The sequence below is a fragment of the Haliaeetus leucocephalus genome, unplaced genomic scaffold, assembly GCF_000737465.1.
Source record: "Haliaeetus leucocephalus isolate CR32 unplaced genomic scaffold, Haliaeetus_leucocephalus-4.0 Scaffold906, whole genome shotgun sequence".
Lineage (NCBI taxonomy): Eukaryota > Metazoa > Chordata > Aves > Accipitriformes > Accipitridae > Haliaeetus > Haliaeetus leucocephalus.
In genome coordinates, this window is record NW_010973342.1 from 1,039,559 (window position 1) to 1,057,011 (window position 17,453).

The following is a 17,453-nucleotide window of genomic DNA, read 5'->3' on the forward strand; positions in this document are numbered from 1 at the left end:
CTGAATGAGGCTAGAACATGAAGTGAGGCTGACAGAGCGCCTGAGTATTATATTTAATTTAGGGCTCTGCATACATCTGCGGGCAACCTGCATTTATCCAGCTGCCAGTGTTGCTTAAAATATACTCTTCATCTCACAGTAACAGAGTTTGGGCCTTACAACCATTTCCTCTTATGGCTTATTATTCCTTAAATTCTGGCAATACACTAAACAAAATCTTAAGTCCATATCTCCAAAAGTTTACAGTCTAATGGCAAATCCATCAAAACATTTAAAGATTAAATTCTTTGATCTAAATATCACATTGAAGGAACTGTAAACTTGCAGTCCATAAACCTAATCACGCAATCTCCATTTCTAACTATTAGCATTGGATACTATACACAAAAGCGTGATGGAAGATGATAACTTCATTTTGTTCAGTGAAAATAAAAATTACATTTTCTACTAGTGAATAAAACCCAAAGAAAAAGCCCACTGCTACCTGCTGATAAGAGGTGATGCAATATTTTGTGCCATATTGTTCTTTTTCTCTTGTTCCTCTGTTGCTGAAACCGGAAAATCTGTAGGAGACACAGCTCAGGACTGATTCAAACCAGAGCAAAGCCTCCCTTTCTTTTCAGTGAGCTTTGTTTAAGACTTTGATCATTGAGAAAAAAATATTCCTAAGTAGAATAATTTTAATTCAGCATGAGTTTCTTTCTTGAAAGAGGGGGATGATTGTTTTTAGCAAAATAGCATCAAATAAACCCCTGTTTCTTAATGTGGTGACTAGCGTGACTGAAATCAGAGTATCTTACAATTGTAATTCTTTTCCCCTGCTTTTAGCTATGGATAAAGGAATATGCTCTGTCTGCTGTGATGCAAATGCACCTGTCTGAGAAACAAGACAAGATAATTCAAGGTGTCGTAAGCAGACTAGGATGCCTCAGTGATGAGTAAGCATGGTTTTATCAGTAAACAGGGGGGTAAAAGTGCACTGCTGCATGCACAGATAAAAACTTATGTACATTACATTGTGGAAAGCAGTTTTGAGGGATTATGAGCATCTTCAGACAGAGAGGCAGTTACTCTAGTTTTTTGTCTGAGTATCAAAAACAAATTAAAAAAAAACCAGAGAATCCATGACTCCTGGTAAGTAGAAAAAATAGTCTCTTCTGTGATTTGTCAAGTTGTGTGCTTTCTGTGTATCTGCTTCTATGTTTGTGAGTGATTTCTAATCTTGAACCAACCTGTCTTTGCACTCTGTATGTCACATTGGATTTGGGTATTCTTCAAGATAAAATGTTCAGTCCAGCACCATCCAGCTCTACCTTTGCTTTCTGCTGTTTCAATACCACTGACCATCAGTTTGCATGACAATGACTCCTCTCTTGCATTCTGTCCGTATTCACCAAGGAAACTTTCAGTTTTATCTCATCTTTGTACAGCTTAACATCTCTTTGATAGAGATAATTCTCAAAACCCCCACAATTCTGTGTTATCTGCTTTGGTTTAGTTAAGATATCAAATGACTGCATTTATCATGGTCAAAGATCAAAGTATTTGAAGACTTGTCTATTTGGAATACTGGTATTATTGCCATTGCACTCCTTTATTTTGGCTCTACTTTTCAGTTCAACCTTCCCACATTCTTGGACTTCAGTGTTTCCCAAAATTTGGTATCTAGAGAGCTCACGATGCCTTACAGATACACACAAGTTAGATACAGGCACAAACAATGTCATCCCAAATGTGCATACAGATTTCACTCATGTGGTCCAGAATCAACTTCAAAATTTGCTCTCCTTTTTAAAATTCACCACAAACTTGCTTCAGCCGTGTCTGCCCTGCCAGCTAACACTAGCTTCTTCAATGTCTCTTCAGAGTGTACCTCCTTGTTAATCCACAATATGCTGTCCTGCATTTTCTTGAAATAACTTTCCTGCAGTTCTGATTACATTCTCTTTTCATCTTATTTCAAGTCTCCTATTAAAAAAAACTTTTATTATGTAATTATAGATGATTATTTATTTATTTTCTTCCTATTTGTGTTTTAATTTAACTTCAGTGTGACAGAACTAGACATCTATCACAGCAATACCCATTCTATACACCTGAGCAGCTTCCCAAGGCATGCTTTGTATGAGAAGACATTACACAGAGTGAATAGTAACTCTTGTCATCTTTGAGCAATGACTTTGCTGAACACAGGGGTGCGAAACCAGCCAGCAGCTTAGCCGATTGATTTTTAATGGTCCTTTTTACAGGTCTGTAAACTATATATTGCAAAAACACCGACTTCTGCTGTGTTCAGTACTCAGAAGGTTAACCCTCCGAAGAGTTGGAATGGCAGTCCTGGCCCACATGAGACTGTCCAGAAAGAAGAGCTTGCTTCAGGAACTGAGAGAACAGCATACCCTGCAGGAGGGGTCCTCCCCCTGCCAAGATGAGGACCAGTGGCAGTTACAGAAGGCAGTGGTGGGTACAGTGTCGGGGTCGTTTTTCTCCAGAGGTCTTATATGCTATGATGTCTGGCATTAGAAGTAGCCATAGAAGATCTCAAAAAATAAAAGTGTTCCAGTTCCAAACAGAAAGGAAAATATTCTCTGTCAAAAATGCACCCACTGCTGGCATAGGAGGTCCGGGTGTACCTGTTTTAGTTTGAGCAGACATTTTAAATTCCCTAATACGTTATCTACTGGCAAGTTATCTGTGATATGTGTTATCATAGCAACTTATTTAACTATTTATTTTATACGAAAATACTAATGAAAGAAGGCATGCCAACATGTATAAAGGACTTCTACACAACATACTGCTTCAGGGTAAGATAGACTCCTACTAATTCTGCTAGGGATCGTACTATGCACTTGAAAAGTTCTTACTTGAGCATCAGAAGAAATTCTTTCCTCCACCAGACCTAGAAAGTTCTTCTGTACTGTCATTGGTTTTCATTCTTTCTCCTCTGTCCATGAGATGCTCAGCATCCATTCCCCTGACATCCTTCCAAATAGTCTGGCTCCTGTAGGTCAAGGAGATGGGAGAAAGTTTAAGGGATTTTTAAACTTGGTATTCCCACAAGTCACTTTCAGATCTGTTTGTGACTGTGTTTTTTAGGGTTAATCCATTAAGTGTTGTTGGTTATTTATTTATCTGCATTGGATATTTACCTAGAACAACACTGAATTTCAGATTTCAACCTCAGAGGACCCTCCTAGCAGGCGTCAGTGATAGCCCCTGCCCAACCCACGGCTGCTGCACATATGGGTTGAACCCATCCAACACTTTGCAGTTCTGTGCTCCATGCTGTCACTGTGTAATTAGCTGAGAGATAACATTTTGCATCCCTCTAATTCTGATTTGCATAATACAAACCCTAATTCTCCACTTGGAAGAGGAATAATGAAATTCTGTCTGCTGCCATTTCCATAGTTGATACTTCTATTGAAGTAGTTCCCGTTAAGTGTGAAAATCTCAACATCTCATTAACCTTCAGAAGAAATAAAGTGTAAAATAATAAAATACAAATGCATGTGACTGCATTCTTCTTGTTACGTGCTTTCCACTGCTCCCTCTCACTTAGCTCCCACAGGGACATTAATTGATGCAATCACTGTGTTCCCTAACAAAAATGAAATATCCCCAGGTATTACTTTTCCTTTGGCCTCTCTCCATTACAGCCTCTTTCCAAGGCCAGCTAAAACCCATCTCACAAGGAAGTGCCTCAAATAACATATATAAGATCCGTGCTGCCAAAGAAGTAGGGCCTAGGTGTGGAATTCTGAAAAGTCAGAGAGAAAAAAATGTTATAAACAACCTCCAAAACTAGAACCAATGTATAAGAAGTTAAGGAAAAGGTTAATTTACAGACACTCAACCAGAATTTTAGACATACTGTGTTGTTTGAACTAAACTTAATTTTATCTTGTGCCAGTTTTAGACTGGTAGACAGTGTCATGTCTATCTGTTGATTTCATATAAAATGTAAAACAACACTAACGAATCCTGGCTTGGACATGATAACGTGACATTGGGTCTCTTAAAAAAAAGAGAAACCGTTTAATGACATTCTGACTGTCTAAAAAAAAACATCAAAAACATATGCCTGAGCTATATATAAAGACATGTCAGAATAACCCAGCATTAATAGGAACATCATTATTTTCCACAGATGAATGTGGGCAGAGCAGGTTCTTCTTGCATTTCTTATTTCCAAGAGGGCATCCAATAGGTACTGTTGAATCCGCCAGAATAATTTAATGTCATTCAGCCTTAAATGAGAATATTAATATGAGTCACATCGGCAACTCAATAGAAGGCAATCTGTGGAAGACTAATACACGTAAGGAAGACAGAACAGGTAGTGCTAGTAAGTATATACTGTTGGTGTGCTAAGAGAGTTTAGAGAGAAAGTGGATTTAAAAAGAAGCATAGAATATGATGGCAAGGACGATCCAAAGACCTCAAGAGACTAGAACTCTTCAGCCTAAAAAAGAGATGTCTTCTGGAGGTTTTAAAACTGGCATAAAATATGTGAATAGGGAACAAATTTTCACTTGTTTCTAGTAAAAGGACAGCGCACCAAGCAAAGCTATTAGATGGCAGGTTCAAAATTAAGAAATGTGTGGATAAGCTGTAGAACTCACCACCAAAGGATGCTGTAAATGCCAAGACTTCAGATGGTTTCCAAGAGCTATTAAACATGTTCATGACCTCTCTCGAGGGCTGTAAGTACCAATATACCAACTTTTACTCAGGTAAACCCCACAAACTGTACAAGTATTCCAGGTGCATAACTGTATCCTTACCTTGTTCCTGTGCACTTTATTGAGGCATCCACAGTTATCCCTTACTGGAATCAGGATATTTGGCCTAGGTTGTTCATATTTTTAATAGAAATAAGACCAAATTCAACAGTACAGAATACAAAATGGGAATACATCACTTGGAAATGACTAATGGGAGAGGATGCAGCTGTTACTGTACATATCATGACAGATGCAATAGTTTTGTTACAAAGACAAATGTGTTAAATGACTGTACATAAACTTCCACTGGAAATTAGATTATTCTAAGGATTAAAACAGTAACATTCTGAATGGGTGTAAGACTTTCTTTTAGAGTGAAGCTGATCAAGTTTGTCAACGTATTTAAATGGCAGTGCTATCTTTTTGTCTGATTACCAGGAGTCCCACATTCTGGAAGAGGAAGAGAAGCTCGAGGAAGAAACACAGCAAACCCATTTAGAATTTCACCAGCAGCTAGTCACAGAAATCCAAGAAGCTCTTCAGTTTCTTCAGCAGCACATGGAACAGGTGATTGGGCAGACATTGCTGCAGCATGCCCGACGGGAAGCTGGAAAAAAGAGTTCAGATGATGGACAGGACTTCAAGGTATGTAAATGTTCGATAGCAATTTTCCAAACAAAATGAGTGCTACTCTGCTAAAATGGAAGGCAGTTTCATTTATGCATTACCCTATGCCTAGAAATATCAGCAGTAGACCATTACAACCTGTGTTAAAATTGAAGATACCTTGCCAAGTATTTAGAAACTAACAGATATGTAGAAGTACAGTATTTTCTGGTGACTTGCTATAGCAACCAAAACAGGTTTTATTAAGCCAAACCCTGGGACATAAAAAAATTGGAAAGTGTTCTTCATGACAGAGCATAGCAAAAATAAGGAAGAAATGGAGATGGTTATCTACTGATGAAGGTTTTATGGTTAAGTAGTAGTATTTGTATATTAACAGCTTAATATTAATTCATAGATAAGTAAGTAAATAAAAATAAAACTTGCTTCATAGGTTAATAAAATTGTTCCAAAGTAATTATTTGGATTTTCTGTATAATGGGAAGTTGTAGTAGACCTACACAAATATTGATTTACTTTGCTGACAGTCGAGTTGACAGGTATAATGGGCTATAGAGATTGAACAGATAGGGGAATGGCCCCTTCCCAGATGGAGGTGAGGCACATTAGAAAGATTTTACTGTAATTTTTCATGTTGAAATGTTCATGGATGAATAGAAATACCTGTTCTCTAGCATCTCAGTCTGCCACAGTTTTAAAGCACAAAATTCACAATTTTGTGTGCACATAGATTAGGTCTTCAGTTTTAGACAGATCAAAACACTTCAGTTTTTGACTTAGAAAATGATTTGTGACTTGTACTGTGTAATACAGGAGAGACTGGTAGAAGCTGCTGTAGAAAGTGTGTATGGGACCAGCAATAATACCAACAGACTGGTGCAAAACTACTATCAGCAATTAGGAAAAATCACAGAAGACTATGAAGGGAAAAAGCTTCAAAAATTGAAATCCTTACAAGGTACGTATGATATTGACAACTATAAGACAGTTCTGGGGTTTTAACAGGTAAATTAATTTTCTTATCACTGTAAAGATCGCTTTTAAAGATAACAGTCATCTGTTATTTAAAGTAAGAAACAAAGCAAAATGAACATGTAGGTCCATTTCCATCTTTGAAGGAGAAGTGGTAGAACTATTACTATTAATAATTACTTGAATTGCAGTCATAGATGCAGGACCCTGTTACTCAAAGTTTGGTATAGACAGACACAGAATGATGACCCAGTGTTGGAGATTAAAGTTTAACCACGAACTCTGGTTCACCAAGCTAAGATCAGAGATACCACCATAGTCACAACCAGCAGCAGTTGGTTTTCTGATGCTCTAAACCTCAACACAAGGCAGAATAATTTAGAAAGCAAAGAGCCGTACAAGTGTTAGGTTATACAGCCAAGGTCTACCATAAACATTGTTCAATTTTGCATATTAATATATGCAAATAAAGAATCAATGAATCAGATATTCATAGGGGGAGAGAGAGGGTATATGACAGGTGCCTAGAAGGGAGAAGATCAGAGTTTGCAATCCCTGCTCCCAAATTAGAAAACATAAACATCATTGGCAGGCAGTCTGCTTCCTCTGACATGACTGCCCTCAGCTTTGGGGAGTAGATTCTTATATTCATTCCTTTTTTTTTGGCTCAGTGAAATGTTGTGTCTGAAGTTCAGGAAATGCATTAGAAGGAGACACCAAACAGCCAAGCGTGCCCATCCTGGAACATTCTCTGAGCTACTGCATTGTTTCTTAGCTGTCAACCATGACCCTCTCACAGGTTGTGAAACTGTTGAAGAGGTTTATGAACTGCTGAATCTCACATAAATACAGGCAGTTTCTCCTGGAATTATTTTGAATTGCTCAGTTCCTTCAGGACAGGAGAACAAAAGCAAGCTGTGATTATTCTTTTCTTTTTTAAATACTTTCCCCTCCCCTGGATGAAGGCTGTTGGCATTAAATGAAGTTAGCAAAATGGCAGTAGCATCAGAGGCTAAGTATTTGAGACATGTGGAATGGATTTTTTTTCTAAAAATTGAGTTAGCAATTTTAAATAGAAAAGATTCTTTAATCACAGAAGAGAGTTTTTGAAGAGGAACAGGCGTATCCACTCAAGGCCGAGATCCAGAGATGAGTTGGTAGGAAAGATTTGTGAGCCCCAGTAGTAGCTAGATATGCTTACTGGTTATAAGACAGAACCAATCTGTTCCGCACTGCCCTGTAGTGAACCCTGAAGACTTTAATATTGGAAGCTGAAGTGCAAAATCTGTGCGGGAAGTTTTGACAGTCTGTATTTTAGACATTGGCAGCTAGCAAGGCGGTTACTTAAGTTCTCACAAAGTCCCTCTAAAGACCTCTTTGGCCCCAACTCAGCCAACTACAGTGTCTAAAATCCCTTTGATTTGAGTTCCTTTAAGCAGGAATTAAAACTGAAGCCTGTTCCAGAATACTTGTCTGATCTGGGCTGAGATGGATGTCATTACACGCTTAAATATTCTGCTTCATCAGCGTTTTGATACTGCTCTCAACTGGTCTCCCAGTTAGGTTGTGAGACCTAGAATACCAGTCACTAGAACCACAGTCAGCCTTCTGGTGGTTGCTCATTTAGATTATTTTTTCTCCTAGAGTTTGTGTGGATATATTATTGTTTCAGTGTATTGGTGTTCCATGAACTACAAGGAAGAAAATTACATGTGTAAGCGGAGCAGATCTTCTTCTCAGCTGAAGAAAAAGAAAATCCTTCTGCTGCAGTGTAAGCCTACAGGCATGAGGGAGGATGAGAGTATTTATGTTGGTAATAAAAGCAGGAGTGTTTTAGATTTGGGTTGCCAGAGAGAAACCTAGCTGAAATTCACAGATCGAATGAACTACTACAGTGAAAAAATACTGCAAACCTACATGTGCATGCTGCGGCCCAGCCGAGATTTTTGGTACCAACAGATAGCTACTTCAGCTTTGTTGGTGCTTTTTACATTAGGAGGGAGCACTACCATCTAATAAGGGACTTTGATGCTTTAGTACATGTAATTACTTCTTTAACCCAAGTCCAAATTTGTGATGCAGAACCCCACTGCCTTCTTGTTTCTGCTTCTGTATTGGCCCCAGAAGCACTTAAATTTCTCTCTGTGATTCTTAACAGCCTGAAGCTGTCCTGACACATCCAGGACACCCTAAGGCCTGCTAGCCAGCCAACTATTTTCCATACAAGCTCAGCCAGGAGACAGAGCATCCATGTTTCTTCCTTTTCAGAAGGGGCTGATCTGTTAGGTGATCTCCAAGCATGATTACCACACTGAGATGGTGATCCTGCTCACCAAATATTCTTATAACTTCTCTCTCTAAAGCACAAGGTGGAAAAAAAAGTGTTGGCAACAGAGCTACCTACTATGTTATAGCCCTGGGGTTAGAATGGCCACATAGGAAATTTCTTATGTACTTCATTCAGTGATAGCTAAATGGGAGTAAGGACCATAATGCTGGGCTTCTCTCTCCCAGAGCCTGTGCTTAATGTCAGGCTAGAGGATTTTGCTTGTTTGGGCATCCCTTGGCCTAGTAAATCTGAATTTACAGTCTGTCTGCCACAGCCACAGGAAAAAAGGAGGAGAGTACCTCCACTCGCCCAGCCAGCCCAGCCCAGCCTAGAGTACAGCCAGTAACTGCTCCCTGACGGTGCCATTGGTAGGAGAGGTGCCTGTCAGCCTCTCCGAGCATTCGGAAAAGGTCAGATCCTCCCCAAATGAATGTTAGGTACCCTAGTCTGTTTGTTACAAACCCATCCATCTCCCTCTTTCTGCGTTTTATTTAAAAGCAGTGGTGCAAGGAAACCAGCCCTGTCTGTCAGACATGCCCCAAGCCTTGCTGCCAGGCAGGACTTCAGGGGCAGGAGTCAGGAGCCTGGTCAGCAGATAAACGTCAAGTCACCTGCAGAGTGTGAGCGTACACAGAAGTACTCACAATACTTCGCCATCGAGTGAGGGCATGTCTAGTGAAGTTAGGCATTCCCAGGACTAAGTGGCCTCTGAGCGGAGGTTTTCTTTATATTGCATTTTTTGTTTAGGTATTACAGTTCTTGCTTAAGACATCAAGGTCTTTTCTAAAAATTTCTGCACTAATTAACCCTGTTAATCAGTTAGCCAAGTGGGAAAAGTAGCTAAGAATAGGAATTCAGTGACATTACCATCTCAGCTAAATGATGTACAGGCTATTGTCTGTGCAACAGATCACAGTGGCAGAGCAAGAGTGTGTAAGAAGTACTGGATATCCCTAAGGAGAAGTAACTTTGGAAAGACTGCCTGGAAAAGGGATTAATTTGTGCTGATGCAAAACATAAATTGTAAGGTTGCCACAGCTCAGAGTTTGTTATTGTGAACAGAAGATTTTACAAAAACATTATTTCAGCAGAAAGAGGTGAAAGGAACAGACTTAGGAAGAAACAAGAGAATGAACTGGCACTGAAAGAAAAACAGACCAAAGGCCTCCTGAATGTATCATCCACAGTCCATCAAAGGTAAGAGCAGGCAGCAGCACTGGTGACTCTATTTAAATGTTGTGTTTGCAGATCTAAATAAATGTCTAGCTGATGGAAAAGAAATATCTGTTGCCAAATTACATCTACCCTTTGATCTCAGAGAATTACTTTTTTATTAAATAAACTTTTTGATGCTCATTAATTACAGACTGAAGAACTATACATAGACAGTTTGAAAAGAGATAATGAAAAACAATGCCAAAACATATGCCAAATTTTAAAAGAAATTTAACGTAAGTGCAGGATGGGAACCGATGCTAATTCATTACGTTCTGTGTTTTCTGCTTTGAACATCAAGTGTTTGTTAGTTTGCTGTTGAGTAAACATATATCATAATGAAGAGAAAATGTTTGAAGCATAAATAGTACTCAAAATGGCAAGGAGATTTCAGTGAATGCCTTGGACAATCAAGATTACTTGCACTAAATTTAGAGCAGAATCCCTCAAATGTTAATTAAATAAAAATTATATTTAATTCATTACTGATTTTATTAAACTTAAGAGTCCAGAAAAAAAGCACTGCAATTTCAAAGGAGTAAGTTGTCATAAAAAGCTGTATGACTTGGCATGCACTTGGTACATTTTTGTAATAATTTTATTTCTTTACTCTTCGTTTATTATCCAGAACAACGGAGCATCTGCAATTTTGAGATTGTAAAGAGGTTAATTATTTTTTTAGACCTTCTGTTACTTCTAAATTGAAAGAAATCATTGCCCACTTTCTGTTTTTCATCCTTGTTTGAATTAGTATAGAAATGGATTCATGTAATAAAGGGCTTCATAAAAGATCTGCTAGTTATTGTCAAGTTTAACATTTATTCTGACATGTCTGTTTTTTCTCCCATAATCTATTCTAGTGTCTTAAAACAAAATACAATCAAATACACCTTCATGCAGGCAGAAATGTGGTATTGAAGGATGTAACTATTCACTATCTAAGCTGGTCTCATAACCATCAGTAATCAAAGCCGTTTTCCTATTGTCATTATGGTTTCTTTTACGGTCAAATCCCAGTCCTGTGTAAATTAATGACAGATTTTCCATTAATTTGTCTAACTCCTATTAAACTCAACATTGATTTTTTTATTTCCTTTTGCCCTGCCTGAGTGTGAGTTCAAAAAGCAAATTTTGAAAGCTAACCTTCTGTAAGCATTGACCATTACAATAGCAATTTCATTATGTGTAGATGTCAGAAACAATTTGTGTTATCTCCTTCCCTGAGGAATGTGATAGGTGATTGACAGCATTGCTTCAAGGTAGATCAGGCAAGAGAACAGAAGAAATAAAGATTCAGCAAAGTTGCAGCCATTCAGGTTCTACTGTATTGATATTAATCTTTAACCAGCAAAATAAAACAAGCAAAGAATATAGTTGTCAGTGCTCCCAATTGCCAAGTTTTGAATTACCACGTTTCTGGGTCAGTCTCAGCCTGGTATTGAAGAGCCCTGAATTAAAGGCCTAGTTCTTAATCCCTTATCCTCACACCTGATCTTCTAACAGCTTGTCTTTTTGGCAAGCAGACAGTAAAGCTGCCTTTAGAAACACACAATGGTTTTGAAAGCAGACTTCGTCCCAAAGCCCAGGCATGGACAACCCAAACTCCTGCTGCAATTCCTGCCTCCGAAAGGAGCTTGTATCCCATGGAAAGCCAAGGCAGGTTATTAAAACAACTAAATCTGTCTAAAAATCTACCGCAAAATTTTTTGTCCCAGCAGAAGCTGGATGGGCCAATACTGTTAATAAGCCTTTCTCTCTACAAAATCTTCTAAATACACTTTGCCAGGATTGTATTCCTCCCTTGAACTGAACAACATTGGTGCTTTTAAATTTCTCTTGACCAGGATGGTGCTGCAGCAAAAGAAGGTTCTGGCTCAGTTTGAACTGCAGCAGCAAATTCGTCTGGAGTCTCTGAAACAGAAACTGCTGGGATTGCATCACCTAGAAACTGAGTTGGAGAATCAGCTAAGGGTAAATTGGGGTAAAATGACTCACGGATCTGAAGCAGTCCATGGCAAAACATCGGACAGGTTGTAAGGGTCTCTTTGCTGTCCTCATTGAAATCCCTGCTAAGATTCACCACTGTCTTGTAGGAAACGGTTCCCTGATGCTAGCCATATTGTTTCCTGTGTTTCTGCAATGACATATGCCTTTTTCATCACGCCACATGTAGAATAACATAACCCAGAATTGCGCTGTGTTGTGTTAACTGACGTACGGTTTATCCTTGGGTGCAGGAAGCAGAGCAGGACTTTGTGAGCGAGTTGGCTGCACTGGCCCGAGTTCCAGTGGCTGTGAAGAAGAAGCCTTCCAAAAGGAGCAAGCCAGCGGGTTGGTACAATCCTGAATTGTTTAAAAAACCCCACATATTTCCACATATCAGTGCATATTTTGCAATATAACACAATGGAGTTTGGGGAGAGATTTTTTGTCAGTGCCATTTCCCTAATCGAGATGCAGAAAAATAAGGCAACCTTCCAAGGTCACCCAGCTTGCCAGTAGCACAGCCACAAGTGTCACCATTCCTCACTCCAGAGCAGTCCTTTATCTGATAGATCATATTGTGTCCACTGAGATAAGGCTTTGCCTTGCTCAAACCAAAATTATTTGTCATGTTTTTATCATGTTCTTTAGAAATGACTCTTTTCACCTCAATCACTAAGTCTTTGGGAGGACAGCAGAGCTGAATCACCCAGCTTTCATCCTCCTGGTAGAATGGAAGAATCGCCTTCCCACAAACATGCTCAAAATCTTACTGAATCAGGAAACTTGAAATATTTACATGAATTTACTGCAGTTTTAACAAATTAAACTAATTCATTATTCAAGAGATACTTAGGGACAAATTGTCAGAATAGCAGTTGTGTTTCCTGATCCACATTTGGGGTGGAGCGTGCAAATCCTCATCCTTTGAGCCATGCAATCCTTCTGTCATTATCAGAATGAAACGTTCAGCATTACATTTGAAAGATCCTGAAAGGTGAGATGGGTGCCCGAAAAGGAAAAGCAGCTCACTCACCTGGACGATTTTGAAGTCTCTCTCCCCAGCTGGTTGTTTCTCAAGTGTGCAGAGCTGTTTGCCCTGGTAGGCACTGTGACCCCAGGGACACATGTGTAAGCTTAGCTCAGGGCCTTAAACCCAGTGACTTTTTAACATCAGATTTTTCTGATTCAAATCACATAAAATTATAAATTGGCTTTTCTTCTGTTTGCTGGTAGTAAAAAGTCATTTTCAGTTACTTGTTAAGAAAATATATGATGGGGCTTTCAACTTCTGTACCTCATGGAAGCTTACTTCAGTGTTCAGTAAGTGTGAAAGTTCAAGGCCTGTGCTCTGTGAGAACTAACTGACAGTAAAAAAAACAATATTCTAGACTAATGTAAAGTGGAATGCTTTCCTTGGAATAATAATGTATATGTATGAAGTGTTGGAGTGTATTTTTTTGCTTAGGTTAATCAAAACCAAACAAGCTCTACTATATGTGATTCTTTTTTTTTTAATCCACATGCATTTGGCAATTCAGGGGAAAAAACAAACTCAAAAAGAAAGACCTTTCAGTTACCAGAATCAGCAGACAAAGATGATTGTCAAGAAAATATTCAAGAGCCCCCTGGACTGTCTTCTGGCTTATGCAGGTACCGTAGAGGCTGAAAAACTGGTATGTGAAAAACTATTTATAAAAAACAGTACAAAATCTACTTCATAAGCAGGTATGTGAATCAAACCCAAAATATCATGCCTATACTAGCTGAGCTTCTTCCTTAATAGTTACTTCTCACATGTACTTGACCTTTTTTCCCCCCATATTCTTTTTTAAATTTAGGGAAATAATCTGATTTTGTTTGTCTGTGCTGCTGTGTATTTTATAAATAATTTTGATTTTAGGTAGAGAAACGAGAATACTGTTTCCAAATTTCCTTTAATTAGGTTTTTTAAAACCTGAGTCACAGACAGCATAAATCAGCAGAGACAAGTGAATCCAATGGAACTAGCCTGACATGTAGCAACCAAAATATGGTCTGTGGTATTTAGGCTTTCAACTTCCACCTTTATTTCAGGAACAAAGGCAAGCGCCAGTCTTTGGCTGATGAGGGTAGCAGCTCTAACAATGATTTTCTTGATAGATGTTTCAGTTGGCTTATGCTGGAGTGCTAACTAGAGGAGAAGAAATGGCTACAAACCTGAAAGATGCCAGCTGATTACTACGGGCAGATCAAACCAGCCAGCTGGTTGCTGGGGCTTGATATATTGAGCAGAGAAAATCCTGTTGACAGGCAAAGCAAACAGTTGGTTCTCAGGAGCCACAAGCCTTTGGGGAAAAGTATTTATCCCCTGAGTGACCTCAGCCTGGGACTGACTTCAGGAGATGGCTCCTTTCCCTGATGGCATCAACCCTTTTCACACACTCCTTTCCCACAGCCAACAAGGGATACAAGTGTAGGGAACAGGAACCCAACAAAGGAACATTTATCTTTATGCAACTTTGTTTTGGCAGCCTCAACAGAGGCAGCTGAAACCAGTGAGTGCAGAAGTTATAATTCTGTAGCAAAAGTCTTTCTTCTCTTATCAAAATTAACTTAGTTTAAGAGAGAATTGTAGCATTTTAAAAACTCTGTCTACAATTTAATTTTTCTTGTTTATTTCTTTCAGAGAGAGGTTACAGAGTCCACAGGAAGGGGAGACTGAACCACGGAAAAACTCAAAGTTGCTAAAAAAAAGAGGCAACAGGTAGTAAAAGCATTTATATGAGCTGTCTGAACAAAGGGTACCAAAGCATTCTTCTGGGAAATCTCGGCAGCAGTAAGTAAACACTTACTGAGCTGCTTTACTGAGGAACAACGAAGAACGTCAATAACAACCGAGAAATCTTCTTTAGCTACAGACCAAGAATCAATCCCGGCTTTCTTTAGCTGTTAATAAAACATTCCCACTTGGTTTTGGTAAGGGGGAACAAGGAATTCTTTAATATAAGCTCTTCCAGATCATTTGGGGAATGTGGAGGGGAGATAATTTTAGATTAGGAATATACCTAAGGAAAGTGTGCTTGTAGGAGAACAGATCCACACCAGGCTGGTTGCCCAGGTCAGTGTATCTCAGTGAGGTTTCTTAACAATAGTGACGTACCATTTGGTTTTGAGCCCTGAATGTGGTAGATGGGGTCTTAATATTTTGTGATTGCTGCTTTGGACTACCAAAAATAGATAGAAATGTAAAGAATACATAAACAGACTTCAGATGGTATTGGTACGTCAAAGGATTACATTTGGTCTCTCTTTTGTTGTAACTTAGTGCTTCCAAGGCTAGGCATGCTTTTTTAAATTTGTACAAAGATTTTTATAAATGTATTTCTCTGCGTTTGTCTCAGATTTCAAATTATTATTTTTAGGAAGAATGAGACAAAAACAGTTCACTGTTTTGTTTTTTATACTTCAGTTTCTAGTCTTCTTCCTTCAGTACACTCTTTTGTTTCCAACATACTTTGTTAGGCTCATTATGTTTCCTGTGGGAATTCTTCTTGTTATGCAAAGCAGCTAGTTCTTACTGGCTGTACAGAGCACCTGTATTGTGTAATAAATTGCCCCACTTAAGCAATCTTACAGCTTTCACGAAATGAACATTTTCTGCCTTTTTAAAATGAACATACATTTTGCGAACGAAAAGGCTGTCCTTTGGGGCACGCTGGAAAATCCTACATGAGTTACGCAGTTTACCTCAGACAAAGTGCCGCCACACCAATGACTTTACCAGGCGTGTTGCGCACATTTGTCAAATGGTTAATTTTCACCTCGATCATTGTAAAATTTTTTTTTCTCTAAATTGTACCACTTCAAGCATTTGATTCTGGTATTTCAGCACTTGGGCTCTAGGGTGTCTCTGCTTTCCCAATCTGGCCATTTTAGTTGCTGCTTGTTGTGGTTGTTTTTGAGCGGATGCAGCCTATTTAGCTCCGTTTGGACATCTTAGTTCTGCAGTGCGCTCTGTAGAGAAGGCGAGAAGGAAGCTTCTACTATTAGACCTGATGATGTTCTAAACCACGCAGCGCAGCAGCGGCTCCCGTCGCAGTTGGGATGCAGCATAATCACCCGAGCCGGGTCTCTAATCACCCGAGCGGGGTCTCTAGTCACCGAGTGGGGTCTCTAATCACCCGAGCCGGGTCTCTAACCACCCGAGCGGGGTCTCCCTGGATGCCCTGTGCCGCCTCTGGCCGGGCAGGCCCGAAGTGTCTTTCCATCTCCGTCAGAAGGCAGCGGAGAGGGTCCGATTCTCCCCAAAGCAGGGCAGCAGTGCCCTCTGGCGGGCTGCGAGCGGGGCTGTCGCTTTCCCCGGCTGCCGGGGGACCCCCGTGGGTGCCGGCCCCCATCCCGCTGCCCGCCGGCCCGGCCGCCCTGGGCTGGCGTTTGTAGGCAGGGAGGCGTCGTCTCTGCTCCCACAGCCACACCAGCTTTTCCTGGGAAAGCCCCCGCGGCTCTCGCCCCTCTTACGGACTCCTCGAGTTACCCCCACGGATCCGCCGAGCCGCTGAGATTCCGGCACTCGCCACCGCTCCCCGGCAGCGGTGCAGACGCGGAACACGCCAGGGTTTCGTTAGACCAAGAAACAAGCGTAGCAAATGCCAAGCTGAGCTCGCGAGAGTTGCTCTTCAGCGAAGCGCTGTTCAACTTCTATGTTATAGAATCATGGACTCATTTAGGTTGGAAAAGACCCTTAAGATCATCGAGTCCAACCGTAAACCTGACACTGCCAAGTCCACCACTGAACCGTGTCCCTGAGCACCACATCTACGCGTGTTTTAATTACCTCCAGGGATGGTGACTCCACCACTTCCCTGGACAGCCTGTTCCAGTGGTTGACAACCCTTTCCGTGAAGAAATTTTACCTAATATCCAATCTAAACCTCCCCTGGCATTATGTTATGTTACATTTTATGTTATGTTGCAATATGTTATGTTACATTATTCAACTTTAACCATAGTAACAGTATCCTGATGCTGAAGATCTCCCTCCCATCTCCTGACATACTCATTACAGAGCGTTGTTTGGTTTTTGTTTTTTTTTTTAACCTCTGCCTCCTCAGTTCCATTTAAATCCACGTGACTGCTTATTTCTGAGCCAACACAGAACAGTACAGAGACCGAGATTTCGTCTTCGTCCTGTGAAATACTTTATCACCAGGCAAATGGGCACAGCTTATTGCAATAGTCACAAGTTTCAGCACAGACATTCCAGTTTCTCATCAGGAAGAAAAAATTATTTGCGATGAAATGGGTGAATCACTGGAACAGGTAATTCAGAGAGGGTGCAGAACATCCATCCCTGGAGACTTTCAGCTCTCAGCTGGACGACATCCTGATCAACCTAACTTTGACATTAGCCCTGCTTTGAGTAGGAGGCTGGACTCCAGCTGATACCTTTTCCAACCTAAACCTTTCCATGATTCTAATATTCCTTCCTACTGATGTGTTACCGAAATGTTTGGCACTTCCCTCCTACCCCCACTTTGTATCTTCTCTGTGCTTTAAGGGGTGGTAGAAATTGCTTGCAAGCCAGGGATTGTGCCTAGAGAATCCCTGGGAGAGAA

The 17,453-nt window shown here is 40.1% G+C and overlaps 1 protein-coding gene across 1 annotated transcript in view; it reads left to right on the forward strand.

Moving 5' to 3' along the window:
- The window catches only part of EVC (Ellis van Creveld syndrome), a 51,514-nt gene extending 36,766 nt beyond the window's left edge, over positions 1 to 14,748 (forward strand). Inside the window, exons 12-20 of the mRNA XM_010583463.1 lie at positions 829 to 938; positions 2,250 to 2,460; positions 5,169 to 5,375; positions 6,171 to 6,315; positions 9,747 to 9,855; positions 11,718 to 11,844; positions 12,111 to 12,204; positions 13,398 to 13,509; positions 14,525 to 14,748. Coding sequence (XP_010581765.1) covers positions 829 to 938; positions 2,250 to 2,460; positions 5,169 to 5,375; positions 6,171 to 6,315; positions 9,747 to 9,855; positions 11,718 to 11,844; positions 12,111 to 12,204; positions 13,398 to 13,509; positions 14,525 to 14,606 — 1,197 coding nt within the window. The 3' untranslated portion in view covers positions 14,607 to 14,748. The remainder of the gene's footprint in view (positions 1 to 828; positions 939 to 2,249; positions 2,461 to 5,168; positions 5,376 to 6,170; positions 6,316 to 9,746; positions 9,856 to 11,717; positions 11,845 to 12,110; positions 12,205 to 13,397; positions 13,510 to 14,524) is intronic.
- The last annotated feature ends 2,705 nt before the right edge of the window (positions 14,749 to 17,453 follow it).